At 45.7% G+C, this 17,307-nt stretch overlaps 1 protein-coding gene across 1 annotated transcript in view; it reads left to right on the top strand.

The window, feature by feature from the left end:
* The window catches only part of snx2 (sorting nexin 2), a 68,323-nt gene that overhangs the window by 7,436 nt on the left and 43,580 nt on the right, over positions 1 to 17,307 (top strand). Inside the window, exons 2-3 of the mRNA XM_079689228.1 lie at positions 9,069 to 9,168; positions 10,520 to 10,680. Coding sequence (XP_079545354.1) covers positions 9,069 to 9,168; positions 10,520 to 10,680 — 261 coding nt within the window. The remainder of the gene's footprint in view (positions 1 to 9,068; positions 9,169 to 10,519; positions 10,681 to 17,307) is intronic.

Raw genomic sequence — 17,307 nt, 5'->3', positions numbered from 1 at the left:
CTCACGGGATAAGGAGTAATCGCAGCGTGGCTGATTCTTGCCCATCCCCAGCGGAAGAAACACTGTCCTACACTCCCCGCCCCCTTCTATAAACCCAAGTAAAGGGAGCCAGCAGGTGGGCGTGTGCACCTGAGTGGAATAAACTGGGTGCTGTCAAAGCACTGTGCAGGTTCAAGAGACGCTATTGCTGGCGTGCTCTTGTCAGAAAACACACCTTGCCTGGTATAATAGCTCCGATTAATGCATTTCGCCCTTGTGAGAGTGGCCGCGGTCCGTTCAGGGACCTCCGCAGGGGAACGGTGGTAAACTCTACTTCTGTGTGTGTGTGTGTGTGTGTGTGTGTGTGTGTGTGTGTGTGTGTGTGTGTGTGTGTGTGTGTGTGTGTGTGTGTGTGTGTGTGTGTGTGTGTGTGTGTGTGTGTGTGTGTGTGTGTGTGTGTGTGTGTGTGTGTGTGTGTGTGTGTGTGTGTGTGTGTGTGTGTGTGTGTGTGTGTGTGTGTGTGTGTGTGTGTGTGTGTGTGTGTGTTGCATTCAGTGATGCATTCAGTGAGAACGAGTGCATTTATCCCAGAGTAAGAGCAATCTCTCTCCACTTTTTCCCATAATGTCCGTTTCGAAGAGAAGGCATTGTGACGGCGCTCGCGGCCCCCCTCCCCTGAGGGCGTGCCGCGGTGCGTTGAAAGACCTCAGTAGAGAGAAGAGTCATCGCAGCGCACGCTCCTCCACAGGCTTTTCTGCAGACGAGGGAGCGTAACGCGACGGTGAGACGAAGGGAGAGGTGCCGGCACGGAGATCTCGTGCCCGCGGCGCCCTCCACCTCTTCAGCCCACCCCGTGGAACCGGCGTGCCGGCACTCACGGGGACTGGCTGCCCGTCTTCACGGATCTGACTGGCCTGGCGGGGGGAGAAAATCTCTCCGCCCGGGACGAGAGGGCGAATCCGCCTCCTCCCTGTACAATGCACAGATCACTACGTTTTCTAATAAGAATGAGGTTGATCTGTATCCAAACCTGAGTGTCTTTTGTTTCCACAAATGCTACACTTACACACAATGTTAACCGTACAAATTCCCCATTCGCTGCCCCAGCTGTTGCTCCTGTAAAGGAGGTGGCTAGTGGGCTTGCACAGATGAGAGGGATGAACCGCAGGGAGTGCTATCTAAAGGAGAGCGCTATGCGGGTGCAGGGACATTATGGCTTCCCATTATGGCCGGCGTATTGCTGTCAGAGAACACACTACACCTAGAGCAAAGACTCCAATTAATGAATTTTTCCATAGTGGTAAAGGCTGCATTATGGCGGAGCCCGCACTCACACAAGAGCGCGTGGCGGTGCATTCAGGGAACTCAGGACACACTACGCCTATAAAGACTCCGATTAAATGCTGTTTACCGTAGTGGTAAAAACAGCATTATGGTTGAGCGCGCGCTCACACAAGAGCGCACGGCGGTGCGTTCAGGGACCTCAGTAAATAATCGGCCCTTTCTGTGTCGACCCTCCATGGGCAAATCTTCCCTTCACAGGGAGTTTTGCGGCGGAACGGGTCACCAGAGAGTGTCACAGCTTCATAGCTGCGGCCCCACAGCTGAGGGCTTTCCATTAACACAATGTTATGGGGAATGGAAACTCAGCTCTGTGCTAACAAAGTGGATGGACAAGACGTTGAAACGGGGCTATTCACTCCAGTTTTGCAGCGTCCCACCAAATTTTATGGGCATGCCAGAGGAAATCTGTCTTCCCAGGAGGAGATTGGTTTTCTCTCAGCAGAGATTCAGGCTCTGGTGCAGAAACAGGCTGTGTCTGTTGTGCACCCTCAGCACAGAGAAAATTGTCTTTATTCCATGTACTTCCTGGTTCTCAGGAAGACAGGGGAATCAGATCTATTCTAGATCTCAGCAGCCCGAATCGCTACATTGCCTGCAGAAAATTCTGCATGTTAACTATAAAACAGTTAATGGGGTTATTGCAAACCGGGCGATTGGTTGACCACCATCGACCTGAAAGACGCATACTTTCATGTGGAAATTGCTCCGGAGCACAGAAAGTGTCTTCGTTTTGCCTTCCAGGGAATAGCCTACGAGTACAACAGATTACCGTTCGGCTACTCCCTATCCCCATGCACATTCAGAATGTGTGGCCACTGCGCTTCAACCGCTGCGCGCCCACGGCATGAGTTTTTCTTTTACTTAGACGACCTCATAGTCATGGCCGGGTCCAGGGAACAGGCAATGCTTTGCACAGCACAATTGATCACACACCTAACCAAATTAGGCTTTGCGTTCAATTGAAAAAGGAGCACCCCCATACCTCACCAACAGGCGTTGTAGTTGGGAGTGGTGTTCGATGCAGGCGCGCTACGCGCAACCCTGTCAGGGAGCAGAAGTGCGTCCCTTCTCCGGGCGGTTCACAGGCTGCGACAGGGGGCAACAGTGACAGCTTTAACTGTCATGCAGACTCTGGGTCTCATGGCGGCTGCTCACATTGTGCTCCCGCAGGGGTTACTGCATATGCACCGCCTGCAGAGGTGGTTCTCCAGCCTGCGTTTGGATCCCAAGAGGCACAAACGGCGGCTGGTGACCATCCCCCCCTCAGTGGAGGGCAACCTCCGGATCTGGGGATCTCCCGGGCGCCTCCGGAGGGGGTCTCCACTGGGACGGGTAACCTCCTACATCACAGTGTTCACAGACACATCCAGAACAGGATGGGGAGGGACCTGCCTGAAGAGGGCTATAGGTGGGCGCTGGTCTCTAACAGAAACACGACACAGCAACCTCCTAGAGCTACGGGCGGTAGTGTTATTCCTCCAGCATTTCATGCCCCTAATTCAAGGGAGACATGTATTGGTCAGGAGCGACAACAGCACCACAGTGGCTTATATCAACAGGCAGGGCGGAGTCCGCTCCGCCACCTTGTTGGCCACAGCGGAGAGGCTGCGGTTATGGGCTTCAGAGGTGGTGTTACAGGGCTCGACATTATAAATGGCCCGCTGGTCCGGAAGCACTAATTAGACCCCCCGGGCCAGCATAACGTACTTTCCACTTGCCCGCTCGGGCCACTAAAAACATTGCTTTAAAAAAAATTGTCCTGTGGTAGGCCTATTGGTATTTTGACTAGCAATTTAGTTAAATTGTTTCGTTTATCAACGCTACAACATAGCGTTCCGTGATTCGGTTGTCGTTGTTGGGTGAAAAGCAAACAGCTGTTTGCTGTGGAGCGCAGCGCGAGCAGGCTCCCGTGAGCGGGAACGCGCTCCTTCACTACAGACTATCGCACCACCTAACCATTCGCCAAAATGTTTTTAATACCAGCGGTAACCGGCCAAGCGCCAGGCAAAAAACAATCTTCAAATAAAAGAAAGTCACCGGAGGAGTTAAAGGAGAGTGACAGGGAGCATGAGAAGAAGAGGTAGAGAAAGTTTCAGCCAGTTTGATCGATGGAGTTGGCTTCTAGTGGTGCAGTGCAGTCCTAAAACCCTTTTTATAATCTATCGATTAGATTTATGATTCGAAAATTATAAAAGTAGGTTAAATCTGGAGATCATCCGGCTGAACACAACGTGCATTTATCAAACAGGTTTGTTTTCCACAGACCTTATTTCCAGCTATTTTCCAAAACCCTGTGGAGAAATCCCATTGCTTTTTGTCGAGGGAACCAGCAGCTTACTTCCTGGTTTTAGGACGCGTCACTGGCTGCACCTCTCAATATGATGCCAATATAAACAAGGTCTTCTGTCGGCTCTGTACATCAATGCCGACCTATGCTGACAAGTAAGTGAAGAGTAGACAATATAAAGGTATTGGCTATCGGGAAATGTCCCAGCAGTTTCGGAGAATGAAGGTTCTAATCTATAGCTATTACATTTCTAACTCCTAATGACAGGAAGGCAGAAAGTGCATTATACAAATAATAATACTCATAATAGCAGACATTTAAAAAAAATGACCACAATATCATTATTTTAATAAACCAAATATGAACAATTGAGGAAAATTAGGAAGAACTGATGATTCAAATGTTGTAGTACAAGTAGTAATGTAGTGAGTGCATAAATTAGGCTACTATTACAACTAGGGCCGGGACTCGATTAAAAAAATAGAGGCTTTGTAATTAATTAATCGAAATTAATCGCATTTTTAATCACATATAAATATTTGACCTGAGAACAGTGAGATGCCATTTTGTTCACATGGATTTTAGTATACCATTGAATAATGACTGAATACATAAGCTTAAGCAACAAAATATTGTTTATTTTTTTCAAGGTGGTACTTAACCAAGAACAACAGAAAAGTGCAATTTTTGCCATAAAGTGTAGCAATAGCATATTTAGGAATATAGTACATTTCAGAGATTCAGGTAGCCTATAGGTAGGTAGACCTTCTGTAAACTTTAACACTTTGTTTTTTAAGTAAAACACAATATTTTCAAGTACATTCAGAACATTGGAAACCCTGACTATTAGAAAACATCTCTCTGTTGCTTCAGAGGCCATAACAGACTTTGTTGATTTACCAACAGTTGATTTAAAAAAATCTAATCAATTTCAGTCCAACTCTCTCAATAACCTTGGCCAAAACAATAATCAGTTCAACATAAAGTGCCAGTTGCACCAACAACGTAATAAATAGTTCAACATAAAGTGTACCATTTAAAATAAAATAAAAAAGTGCCAGTGATTGACCTCAATCCCTCCTATTCTTCCAATATCCTGATGAAAAATAAAATCTCTCTGTTGCATAGGCCACTGTTTAATCAACGCGAATTGGGTGTGGGTCCTTGTACTCTGAGTCGGGCTAACTTCCACGCTAGCTTCCACGCTAGCTGCTATATGTTTTGCATTGAGGTGATACTTGAGGCTTGATGTGCTGCGGTGATATTCGAATTCCTTTTTGCATAATTTGCAAACAACCGTGCTCTTATTGACGCTTCCATCCGTCCGTTTTTTAAAACAAAATGTCCCATCCACGGGGCCAACCAAAGCGGTCTCATCAGCTTCTTCGTTCATGTTTGACTATTTTTCACTGTGGTTTGTTGTTGTCTGAAGTCATGAACGTTAGTTGGTGCTCCAGTATAATCGGTACCCCTGAAACTCATCCAGTGAGAAACGTTCCGCGGTGCAAAAATAAGTGCGATTAAAATGCGTTAATGTTTGTGTAATTAATTAATCTTAATTAACGCGTTAAAGTCCCGGCCCTAATTACAACAAATGTGTTAATTTTCTTCATTATTAGTCGATTTTGTTTTTGGTGGACGAATGCTCCGGGCCAGTGGTTACAATGGTGGGGCCAGTGATAATACAATTCCACCGGCCCGGAGGAATTTTACCCTTAATGTCTACCCCTGTGTTATCTCTGAGAGCCCTCCATATCCCGGGACTGGAGAACAGGGGGGCCGACCTCATGTTGAGGGGGGGCCCCCTGCCAGCTGAATGGACGCTTCACCCAGAGGTGGTGAAGCAGATCTGCGCCCATTTCGGGAGAGCGGAAGTGGATCTGTTCGCCAGCCTCCATGGCCCTGAGCGACGACCCGCCTTTAGGGGTGGACGCGTTTGCACACGAGCCATGGCCAAGGAAGCTGCTATACGCCTTTCCACCGCTGCGTCTCACTCTGACTCTCCTGGGGAGAGTGAAGCGAGAACGTCTGGTAGTCATTCTGGTAGCGCCGGATCACTCAGACCGAACCCCTCCTTTGTGCCCAAGAGCCTAAGGAGTGCGTTCAGGTCGAGGGCTATTCAGTTGGGGAGGATTTAGTCTTCCGCCCCATGGTGGGGCCAGGGAAGCTAAATTACACCTCTTCTGCCCGGTGCGCGCGTTAGCATGTTATGTAGAGCGCACAGCTACCCTGAGACGCACTGAACAGCTGTTTGTGTGCTTCGGGGGCGGGGTGAATGGAAGAGCTCTGTCCAAGAAACGCCTGGCAGGCTGGCTTTGCGGAGGCATTGCACACGCCTACGAGCAGGCAGGGACAGCCTGTCCCACGAGGGTCCGTGCGCACTCCACACCAGCTGGGGCTGCGTCGACAGCTTTATTCAACGGTGTGAGTGTGGAGGACATATGCACGGCGGCGTCTTGGTCAACGCCAGGTCCCTTCATAAAGTTTTATCTCTTGGATATGTCTGGCTCTTTCTCAGCATTTTCTAAATGCGCTTACGTTTCTCCGGACTCCTGGAGGGTCGCGGGGTGACGTAATGCGCTTTGGGCCCTTACAGGGCTAAAGGCCTGGGGGCAGGAGGGGGAGAGCCCTCCATACTATAGTCCGTACACACTCTGCACAGGGTCAGTGTCTGAGTGTGGGGGACATAGGGGGCACTTGCGCTCTCCCCGTGCTCTTTAGGGACTCAGGAGGGAGGGTGCATAGTGAACCCATACAGCTGCGGACTTTCCCTGTCTGCCTATAGGCGGTCGCAGGGGAGCCCTCAGCACTGTTTTCGAGCACACTTTTTTTGCGAGGCAAGCGCGTCAGGGTGTGCTCTATCGTCCGAAGCCTGGACTTCTCCACGGTTACAACCGAGGGAGAGGTGAGTGAGGCGCAGCGGCTGCTAAAGCCGGTCAGGGACAGTGAGGTGGAACGGTGTGCTGGACGACAGTGCGTGCATACATCGGGGCTCCGCCCACTATACCCTTAGAGTCCAGTAGAGGGCGGAGCCTGTGAGAGATATAACGCCGGGTTACGTATTGTAACCCTTGTTATATTAGCACAGGCGGAGCCCTCTACCCTGGGGCACTGTCTGTCCTATACCGCTCGCTGAAGAGTGGCGAAGGATGATGGTCAGGAGGCGGGGCCTCCTTTTGTACGGAAGTGAGATGCACACGCATTCAGGTAGGCCCGCTCCGGGGCCGGCTACGTCTATAGAAATCTCAGTAGGTGAATGCTTGCATGATAAGGTAGTACCCATAGAGTCCAGTAGAGGGCTCCGCCTGTGCTAATATAACAAGGGTTACAATACGTAACCCGGCGTTTTCTGCCAGACGCTGTCTCCTCTCTCACTTTAGGTAACTTCACTAAAAACACGACAGGTGTTTTTTTCTTTTGGAGCTGGTATTATCCGGATTTTCTTTCTTTTGTGCTAACTCAGCATAACTATTTACACTGACCTCCCTCTGATGTCATCTGTAATGATCCGCTGCTGATCCTTCAGGTTCACCTTCAGTGTTTGAGGAGTAGCTGCATGTAGGAAGCTCTGAGTTCAGCAGGATGCATGACACACACTTCTTCTTCTTCTGTGGAATATTCTGCTTCTTTTCAACTGCTGTACAGATGTTTCCATGCACTGCTTTCACTAACTCCTCTTGAACATTGAGAAACTTTGATGTGACAGTGAAATTATGCATTACTGTGGACCTCAGAGAAAGTGTTGCATTTTTAAGATGAAGGAGGGGTGGTCTCTCCTTAGATCTATCTCAGGGTGTCCGCGGGGTCTTAAAAAGTATTAAAAGTTGATAAATCAATTTAGCAAAAATTAAGGCTATTAAAAAGTATTAAACGGCATTTTCCAAGGTATTAAGAAGTCCCACAGCAACGACAACATGAAACACCCTTTAATTTACTGAAACGACATGTCGGGAAACCCCCTCAACGCGGCCCCATGCATAGCGCGCCGTAAAATGCTGCTTCTTATTTTAAGTTTCGTTGCCTTGCTCCGCTCTGTGGGGGGTGGGGGGGGGGGGGTCCCAAGGTGGGTAGACCGACATACGCAACGCTCTGGGGGTCCAACGGCTCCGTGTGTAAGCCCTATATGATCATTTTCTGATAACGATGAAATAGCCCGCCTCCCTCTCCCCATGTCTCCTGCTGCTGCTGGGCTGTCAGAAGAGGGGGAGGAAAAGAGAGGCAGGCACCGTTTATTAAATATTATTATACAGATGCATAGAGTCGTTATCAATTTGTTTTAAAGCTCAATAAATAACAAAGAAGACCTCTGATCGGCACTTTTCTAATTTTGTACGGAAGATTTAAACTTTAACGGACATGTTGACCGGCGGAATTTTTTTTTTTACGGAAACTCTGCCGCACGGTTCCCTCGTCCCTTGGAAGTGGCGGAGAGGTGGGTGTTTTTCATCTGCTGGTGGACTACCTGAGAGATATACAGCAGGAGAACACGCCGTCCACCGCGGAGAATAAACAGAAGGGCAACCATGGCAACCATGCTCCGGGGTCTTCTTCGCTGCTTTTGGTGTATTTTGTGGCGGCAGCTGCGCCACTTACAAGCCTGGCATATGTACTACAGCGTTTCCAGCATTTCCAGCGGTCTAGTGTGAACGGACACATCAATGAATCGAATGCGTGTGAACGGAAGACTTTTTTGCGTATGCGTTTTACCGTATGCGTCCTCGTGGGACCGGGGTCTAAGCCAAACTATATCCGGTCACAGAGATCTGCTATTTTAAAGTAAAGTCAACACATATCGACCCTAATATAGTCTATATGAGAACAGGTCTTAACATATATATCGTTTTTTGTAAACATATGAAAAATGTGTGAGGGTGATGACGTCAGAGCATCGTCCTATGTGCCAGGGCTTAGCCCCGGACAGCCCCAGCCCAATTTAACCCCTGGATATTTGTGAGGGAGCTCCTATATGGCATTACCCCGCTGAAGCTCACCAAAGTTTAATATATTTCATTGTTCAAAGTTTTGTCAATTGTTTTGTTTATTGGTCAAATACTGGTTTCTAATGGTTTCTGAGGAGTTTTACTGGAATGAAAGAGCACAGAGTCTACAGAAGCAACAAAGCAGCATACTGCATTAAACCTGACCTTCACAGAGAGGTTGAAGTTCATATGGAGAGGAGGCTTCAGTAGTCTGTCTGCACTCTGTTTAGTTGTGCTATCTTACAATCAATATAGTCAATGTGAGGTAAAGTGTGTAACCGGTTAGAACTCAAAGTTGTGATGAGGTCTTAAAATGTATGGAAAGGGTCTTAAAAAAGGTCTTAAAAGGTATTACATTTGACCTCAGGATTTCTGCATATACCCTGTATCTACATTGATGCAGATGGCTGAGTTAATAAAGTTTCCTGCTGCACAATGAGTAACATATGTTATGTGTGTTTCTGTGTGTGTGTTTACAGTCAGGACCAGCCAGTCTACCTGCTGAAGACATCAGCACCAACTCAAATGGACCAAAACGGGATTCGCTATTTGATGACGATTCAGAGGACCTGTTCGCAGGTACAAACACACACACACACACACACACGCAAACACACAGAACTGTTTTACCATGAAATCGTCCACATTTCGGTGTTCCACACCCGTGCAAATGTGCGCTGTTGTTGGTTACACATCGCCTCCAGGCCAAAATATCCAGGGTAATGTAGGAGACAGGAAGAATTATGCAGGGATTAATAATACATTTTATTGTCCTTCCGTATACATTTTTGATCATCTTTTACCGTCCGTCGCAAATCTGACATGATGAGAGTTTGGGAAGTACTAAAATATACCAAACATGGTAAAAAGTACATTGGTGGCTTGTCAAACTTTTTGTTGAACAATAGGAGAAACCCAACAGGGAATGTGATGTCATCAACAACCAGTTGGTCATCTTGGAAATATACCAACGAAAGCATCCCATTGACGTAACATGTAGGGCAACTTTTCCCTTTAAACTTTTTAAACATGGTCGTAAGGCACCGTTGTGTCTTTTGCTATAACTGCTAATGCCGAAGAAAAACAAACACAGCTAATTAAAAGACCATGGGATTATATTTTATACATTTCCAACATGGAAACTAAACTAGAGAGACGTAACCAACATTAGCAAGAGATGCCAAATAGCTAGTGTGGCAGCCATCTGCTGACTGTATATTGTCAGAAAGAAATTGCTTGACTACAGTAACACAAACCACTACAAATGGAATAAGACTTGAAACATGAAATGTAGCAGTATACAGTATATATAAATATACCGTTAAATACATTTTGTATGATAAACCATGGTTTTGATAGCATTCTGTTAGCATACCGTTAGCCAACTTACCTCTGTCCAAATGATTGTATAGTTGTAATTGGGCCTCTAGATCTGAAGGTCCTGTATCCACTTTATCCATTTGTAAACATTACATTGGCTTCCAAATATTAAAAATATTCACATTGCCGACAGGTGTTGGCACTAACTACAAACACCAGATGTGCGCTGACATCAGTAACAGTGATGGGCGGCAAGTTTACAAGATCCTTTGACCCTTCTTCTATTATTCAAATCATTACAAACAAAGACAATTCTCTCTGTTAGGGCATCTATACTCTTGGCTTCTATATTCATTTCAGATGCAAGAGCTGACAGACGACGAGTCGAAAGATGATCATTATTGTTGGCTGCTGCCGTTTCTTTAGAAACTATCCTGCAAAGATGGCCGCCCTGCACAATAACACTCTGAGATTGCATTTCCTATTCTCTTATGTCCTTCTTTAATGAATTAACATCATGTTACATAGAAAGTAACTTGAGAGAAAACATTGTGATCCCTTTGTTTGCCCCATTTTCATACTCGATCACACTCTATCTGTCCTGCTGCAGAGGCCACAGAGGAGGTTTCGTTGGACAGTCCAGAGAGGGACGTCCTGCTGTCTGATGGCCCGTCGCCCGCCATCACCCCCATCACCCCCCCCATCTCCATCCTCACCCCCCGCCTCGGCCTCGCCCATGATGACATGTTCACACACTCCTCCTTCGACGAGGTGAGTGCACACTTTATAAAAATGCTAAAACGTCTATAAAAAAATACTTTATTGATCAACTACGGAACCCTGGAGGATTCATTGAGAGAAAAATAAATAAAAAGTGGCCACGTTTTACTTTCTCGTTCGCACGAGTTAATAAAGCGTGCGCACGAGTTAATAAAGCGTGTGCACGAGTTAATAAAGCGTGTGCACGAGTTAATAAAGCGTGCGCACGAGTTAATAAAGCGTGGCCTCGTTTTATTTAAATTGAGGGATTCATGTCCTTGACTCAAAGTATCTGCTGCCCACAGCTGTTTTATAGAAGGAAACCCTCCTTCACTTTATGAAATCTCTGCGGCACCAGTGGCCTGTACTACGAAGCAGGATTTGCTATTTACACTATTCATTCATGAAGTATGACGCTGCGCTGTCAGCAGGCGTCTCCATGTTTGTGATTGGTCAAATGTTGCTAACCCCATCCCTTTCACGTGAACGCGCTCTCAGCCGGTCAGAGAAACCCTGGTTGATTTACTGAGTTGATAACCAGCTTCGTAGGACCGCTTATCGACATCGCCTTTGTCAGGGTTAGTTAAGCCGGGTAAATCGAACATATCCAGGGTCTGTTGAACTGGCTTCGTCGTACAGGGTGCTGGAGGCAGTAACGTGTAACTCAGCAGAATCTGAGAAGAGCAGCACCAGCTGCAAAGAGCTGTGCCTTTTAATGTTTACTTCACTGTGTTTCCCTTCATTTGAACCGCTGAATAGAGATCGAGGCTGCTACGTTTAACCTGGTTTAACCACACACACCTATACACACATCGAACTACCAGAGTATTCCCCCTCGTCACTGGCGGCACATATCAGACCCGGGCCGGGGGGCGGGGCCATATGACCGGGCCCTTTAAACCCAATAAAGCTTGACAAAAATATCGGGAGTCCGGGGTGGTAATCTGACGCTCGTGCGTAAAAAGTCGCTCAATCAGTAAGATTACAATTTTAAAAAATGTTTGAAAGAAAAGTAACAAAAGAAAAGGTGTAATATTTAAGATTTCGTTTCTGCAAAGGGTATAGAAACGAAATATATATCAGAGATAATAATGATATAACATGACATAAAGTCCAACAAACCACAAGGACAACGAAAACATAGCCTAATAAAATGACTACATTTCTGACACACCATTCACCATGGACAGCCAGCCGCCACCATGAAAGCACAGCAGTGTAAAATTGGCACGGCGGCCCATACATTCACGTACAAGTAGGCTACTGTACAAATTAAATTTGAAGTGTACTCACCACTACTTGAAGGGCACTCGGCGAGCCTTGCGCTCCGCGAACTCGTCCACAATCCGCTGTATGTCCAATTTCTCGGCTCGGTCACTTTCGATGGACAGCAAGGCCAGTCCACTCAGTCTCTCCTGTCCCATCGTGCTCCTCAAATAGTTTTTGATGAGTTTTAATTTGGAGAAAGAGCGCTCGGCGGTTGCCACGGTGACAGGAAGAGTCAGAAATAAGATGAAGGCTGTGCAAACCTCACTGAATGTAGATGTTACTGCTGGGTTGTAAACAATGAGCATTTTTACCAGATCCGCGACAGATTTTAGTTTTTGAATTTTGTCCCTGAAACAGGTTCTGAAAGAAAGCAGCTGGCCAGGGAAGCTGGCGGCGATGTCCCGACTGTAGTGCTCTCTAAGCCGCTGGGCAGCTTGGTGTAAATCCTCATCCTTTGCTTGTAGTAGTGTGTTGGGGTGAATTGCCTCAAACATGTTCACAGTTGCATTTAAGATGGTGAATCTTTGGGACAGTTGCTGGATGATTATAGCGAGACATGCATTGAAAACGGTCACCCGAAAGTTGCTCTCTGCGTCAGTGAGGCGGCTGTCTTCAGAAAGTTCATCAAAGTGTCTCTTAACTTTCCTGGCCCTGGTTGTTTCAAACTGTGTTTGACTTCCCCATTTATTAGCCAGGGCAAGAGTGGCGGACTTCGCCTCATCAAATTGTCCCCGATACTCCACCAAAACACTGATGGAATTTTGCAGTAGAGTAGATGCTTTGAGAATATCCGCGTCTTCTGCTTGCAGTAAATGTGAAGCACAATTTATGCTTTCCAAAATCTTGCTCTGCATGTTGACCAAAAATAGAAAGCTAAATTTACTTATGGCATTCTTGAGTGCACTTGCTTCATTGCGCTCATCCTTTTTGTCACTGGTAAGGGATATTTTGACGAGGGCTTTTATAATGTCTCCATATCTGTGCCTTAACGCAACAAGCGCATCATGGCGAGATGACCAGCGAGTGGGACATAAACGTTTTAATGTGATAGTTCTGCTCTCTGGCGTCATTCACTCACGCATTCACAATGCCCATCGTTTGATACTGTGACCAAAAAAGTTGTAGAGCGTCTCTACAGTGTCATAGAACTGCTTCACTCCAGGGACATTTTTAACAGAGTCGTTGAGAGCTAGGTTGAGATTATGAGCAGCGCAATGAACATAGTGGGCAAGGGGCTCATTCTCGGCTATTCTTGCTTGCACGCCACTCATATTAGCCGCCCCATCATAGCCCTGTCCGCGACATTTAGACAGATCTAATCCGTTTTTCTCTATAGAACCAAGGATTTTGTTTTCAAGCTCTGAAGCTGATGAACCTTCAGTCACTTCAAAACCCAAAAAGACTTCATTGATCTGTATATCTGTTGCAATATCCATGTCGTTCTTAACAACAGTTATGTAGCGGTAAACCTGACTCAACTGGTCTATCTTTGACACATCTTGCGTTGTGTCCATGATGACGGAATAAAATGGGGCTTCGTTTATTTCATCAATGATGTGAGCTTTCACACGTTGAGATAATATGTAAATAATCTCATCTTGAATCTGGTGACTGAGGTATTTCACTGACCCTTCTGGTCGGTTGATTAGCTCTTTCAAAACCGGGTCGCAGCGAGCCAATAATTCTATTATTGACAAAAAGTTGCCAGCTTTTCCCTGACCTAGAACCTCTCGATGGCCCCTGAATGCCAAGTTGCTTGAAGCTAGAGTGAGAGTTACATTAACAATGCGCTCCACGACCTGTCTCCAAAATTAGGCGGCATTACGCACATTCCTCTCCATGTCAGCGTCTATTGTGCCGTTGGTTTTCCACTGCTCATATACTACGCATGCACCAAGGCGTATTTGAGTGGATTCATGCCTCTCAATTTTAGTAGAAATATGTTTCCATTCTTTTATTCCGTTTACCCATGCATTGTTGTAGAACGGTGCCTTTCGGTTGGCAAAAAGCCAGCAAGGCTCACAGTAGCAGCAGTCCAATTTTGGGGAATAGCACATCCAGCTACGTGGAAATTTCATCCCAACTTTAGTGGTGGAGGTGTAATGGCTTTCTGAAAAACAACGGTTATCCTTGTCTTTGGGAAATGGACCTTTGGGTTTGCATGGGCCCATTTTAAGGATATATCTTTTGATATTGGCGTCCTCAATGTTTTCAAAATAGTTTGCCCGATCAATCGGAAAACGCTCCAGAGGATAATTGCAGGACACATCATGATCCGTGGTCTGAGTTTCACCCGTAGGAGTAGCGTGAGGAGGAGACCTGTTGCTGCTTTCATTCCCAGTGTCCGGAACTTCTTCACCTTGCGGCGCAGCAGGTAAGGAGCCGGAGGGGGAGGGGTGCGGCTGGTCAAGCGTCAGGCCTGGCTCTCCTCTAGACGAGCAGCTAGCAGCTGCTGAGTCGTCCCTATTATTATTATTATTATTATTATTATTATTATTATTATTATTATTATCATCATCACTACAGCCGAGAGACAGAAAAGGAAATAAGATAGGCGGCCGAGCTACACGAAGTAACAACAACCATGATATCAACATTTAACACAAACTCACATTTTCTTGCTGACAGACGTGTGTGTCCGTGATTGTAGCCTACCTGTAAATCTGGCTAACCCTCACTAACGTTGTTGGCGGGCTGGGGCTGGGGGATGAAACACGGCTGGCAGTGGCAACAACTTCAGGTTCATCTCCCGCAGGAGGAGGAGTACGGCGAAACAAATATCCATCTAGCTTGGACAATTTGGCTTTTCCTTGGTCCTTTTTATCTTTTTCTTTGCGTTTTGTAGCTCCACTTTTGTGTTTATAACTGCTCATGCTTAGGTAGTGCTCTGTTGAATGACAAGTGATTGATGATGACGTTGACGTTCATTTACGTATGATGTTGATGGACGGCTGTTGATGACGATTTTACCCAAAATACATTTGGAGACAATAGAAGGGATTCACTTGCAATTTTTCATGTTTTCATGTTAAATGTGAGTGTGAAAATAGCAGCACAAGTTCAACTCATATTATAGGCTACAATGCTTTATACCTAATATGACCACGAACGTCAGTGCACTCAGTGGCGCGAGGCAGCAGGGCCCGCCGGCAAATATCTCGGGGGCGGAGCCTGCTGCCTCGGCGACGGGCCCCCATTGGGTCCCGACCGTTCCGGGCCCGGGGAGCCCTGCCCCTACAGCCCCCCCTGAAGCTCCGCCCCTGCCCCTCGTTTTATGAATGAGATGTCCTGCCTTCTAATCTAGAGAACTAGTTATTCCATCATTACTTTTATTTACATTGAATAGCCATATGAGCTAATGTTAGCTTATTAGCTTAACGTAGCTAACCGCATGCAAAGGACCCCTGCCACATGGAAGATTCTCTCAACAGAACTGGAAGGACTGCACACTAAATTGAGGTAATTCATTACTTTTTCTAAGATGTTGTTACTGAAGCACAAGATATTATTTTAAAATGTGAATTGTAACAGTGGTTTCCAATTCAACACCAAATTGATAGATAATCAGTAGACCTAGTAAGTCATGTTATTTGTGGAGCTTACCATGTTTTAGTAATTTTATAACAGTATCTACCTTTGAAGGCGCTTTGTCTGTGCTCTTGTAACATTATTTGTTGAGGTGTTAAAGTAACTTGAAGTTACACAATTCTAACTGCATTTGCCCAGGGTTTGCACTGAAAAGTTAGCTTATCAAGCTAATGGGATCCTGCATTAGTGAGAACATGAGTTAGTAAGTTATAATTAAAGAATAAATAATACCATTTTATAAAACATAATTGATACAAATAAATTAGATTTTTTTTTTAATGTATTTTATATTTGTTCTTATTGACCTTTTGTCATTCTTCCATGTAGATGTTTGCTAATTGAGGAACAAATGGTGAGTGTAGAGTGTGTGTGTTTCATCGTCCTCATATTGTTAGGTAGCAGATATTGTACAGTTCAAACTATTTCTATAGAGTCTTGAGTTACAAGCCCAGATCCTCATGTGAATTGTTTTTACTAAAATCTGTTTCCCCTACATGAAAAGTCAATGGATTTCTGACACGTTATTGTTGTATTTTAAAATGCGGAAACTGAGTGACATGATCACGGCTCAGCCTTTAGCTGACTTTGAAGCGAGCCAGAGATCCACCTCATCCCTCCAACAGGTAATTAACCCTTGTGTTGTGTTCGAAAGCTGTTACCCTTCATGATGTTCGCGGGTCAATTTTGACCCATGATTTATCTCAGTCCAAAACATTCACAAATAATGACTATCAATCAATCAATCAATGTTTATTTATATAGCCCAACATCACAAATGTTACATTTGTCTCAGTGGACTTCACAGTTTGTACAGAATATCAGTATGACAATACGACATCCTCTGTCCTTAGACCCTCACATCGTACAAGGAAAAACTACCAGACAAAACCCACAGTTTAAAGGGAAAAATGGGAGAAACCTCAGGGAGAGCAACAGAGGAGGGATCCCTCTCCCAGGACGGACAGACGTGCAATAGATGCCTTGTGTAAATTGAAAAGATAATACATTTGCAACATAGGTAGTCCAAATGTTTGGAAATGCATGTGTGTATAATAGGAAGATGAATCCACGAGGATATCCATCCAGGACTTATGATCCAGGACCACAGCCACGACTCAAGATCCAGGACTCGCGATCCATGACACAGGACCGCAGGATCATCCATGACTCCGGATCCCGGCGTATATAGACACGAAAAAGAAAGAAATTTGGGGAAGCTGGGTTCATCGGAACATGAGAGTACACAGGTATAGACAGACAGAAGGAAGAACTAAGATGTCCCCCAACAAACTAAGCCTATGTCAGCAAAACTAGGGGCTGAATCTAATCAGCCCTAAGAATAAGCTTTATCAAAAAGGAAGGTCTTAAGCGCACTCTTAAAAACGGATAGGGTGTCTGCCGCCCGAACACAAACTGGAAGCTGATTCCACAAAAGTGGAGCTTGATAAGAAAAGGCTCTGGCTCCCATTGTACTTTTAGAGACTCTAGGAACAACCAACAACCCTGCATTCTTGGAATGCAATGCCCTAGTAGGACAGTAGCGTATAATGAGTTCTTTAAGGTAAGATGGTGCCTGCCCATTAAGGGCTTTGTAGGCGAGAAGAAGAATTTTAAATTCTATCCTGTGTTCTATAGGGAGCCAGTGTAAGGCAGCCAGAACAGGAGTAATGTGGTCCCTTTTCCTAACTCTGGTTAGTACACGAGCTGCAGCATTTTGAATCAGCTGAAGCGACTTGACTGAATTCTTGGTACACCCTGATAATAAGGAGTTACAATAATCCA

The sequence above is a fragment of the Notothenia rossii genome, assembly GCF_949606895.1.
Source record: "Notothenia rossii genome assembly, chromosome: 6".
Classification (NCBI taxonomy): Eukaryota; Metazoa; Chordata; class Actinopteri; order Perciformes; family Nototheniidae; genus Notothenia; species Notothenia rossii.
Note: the sequence above shows the minus strand (reverse complement) of the source record. Positions and strands in the feature narration are given on the sequence as shown.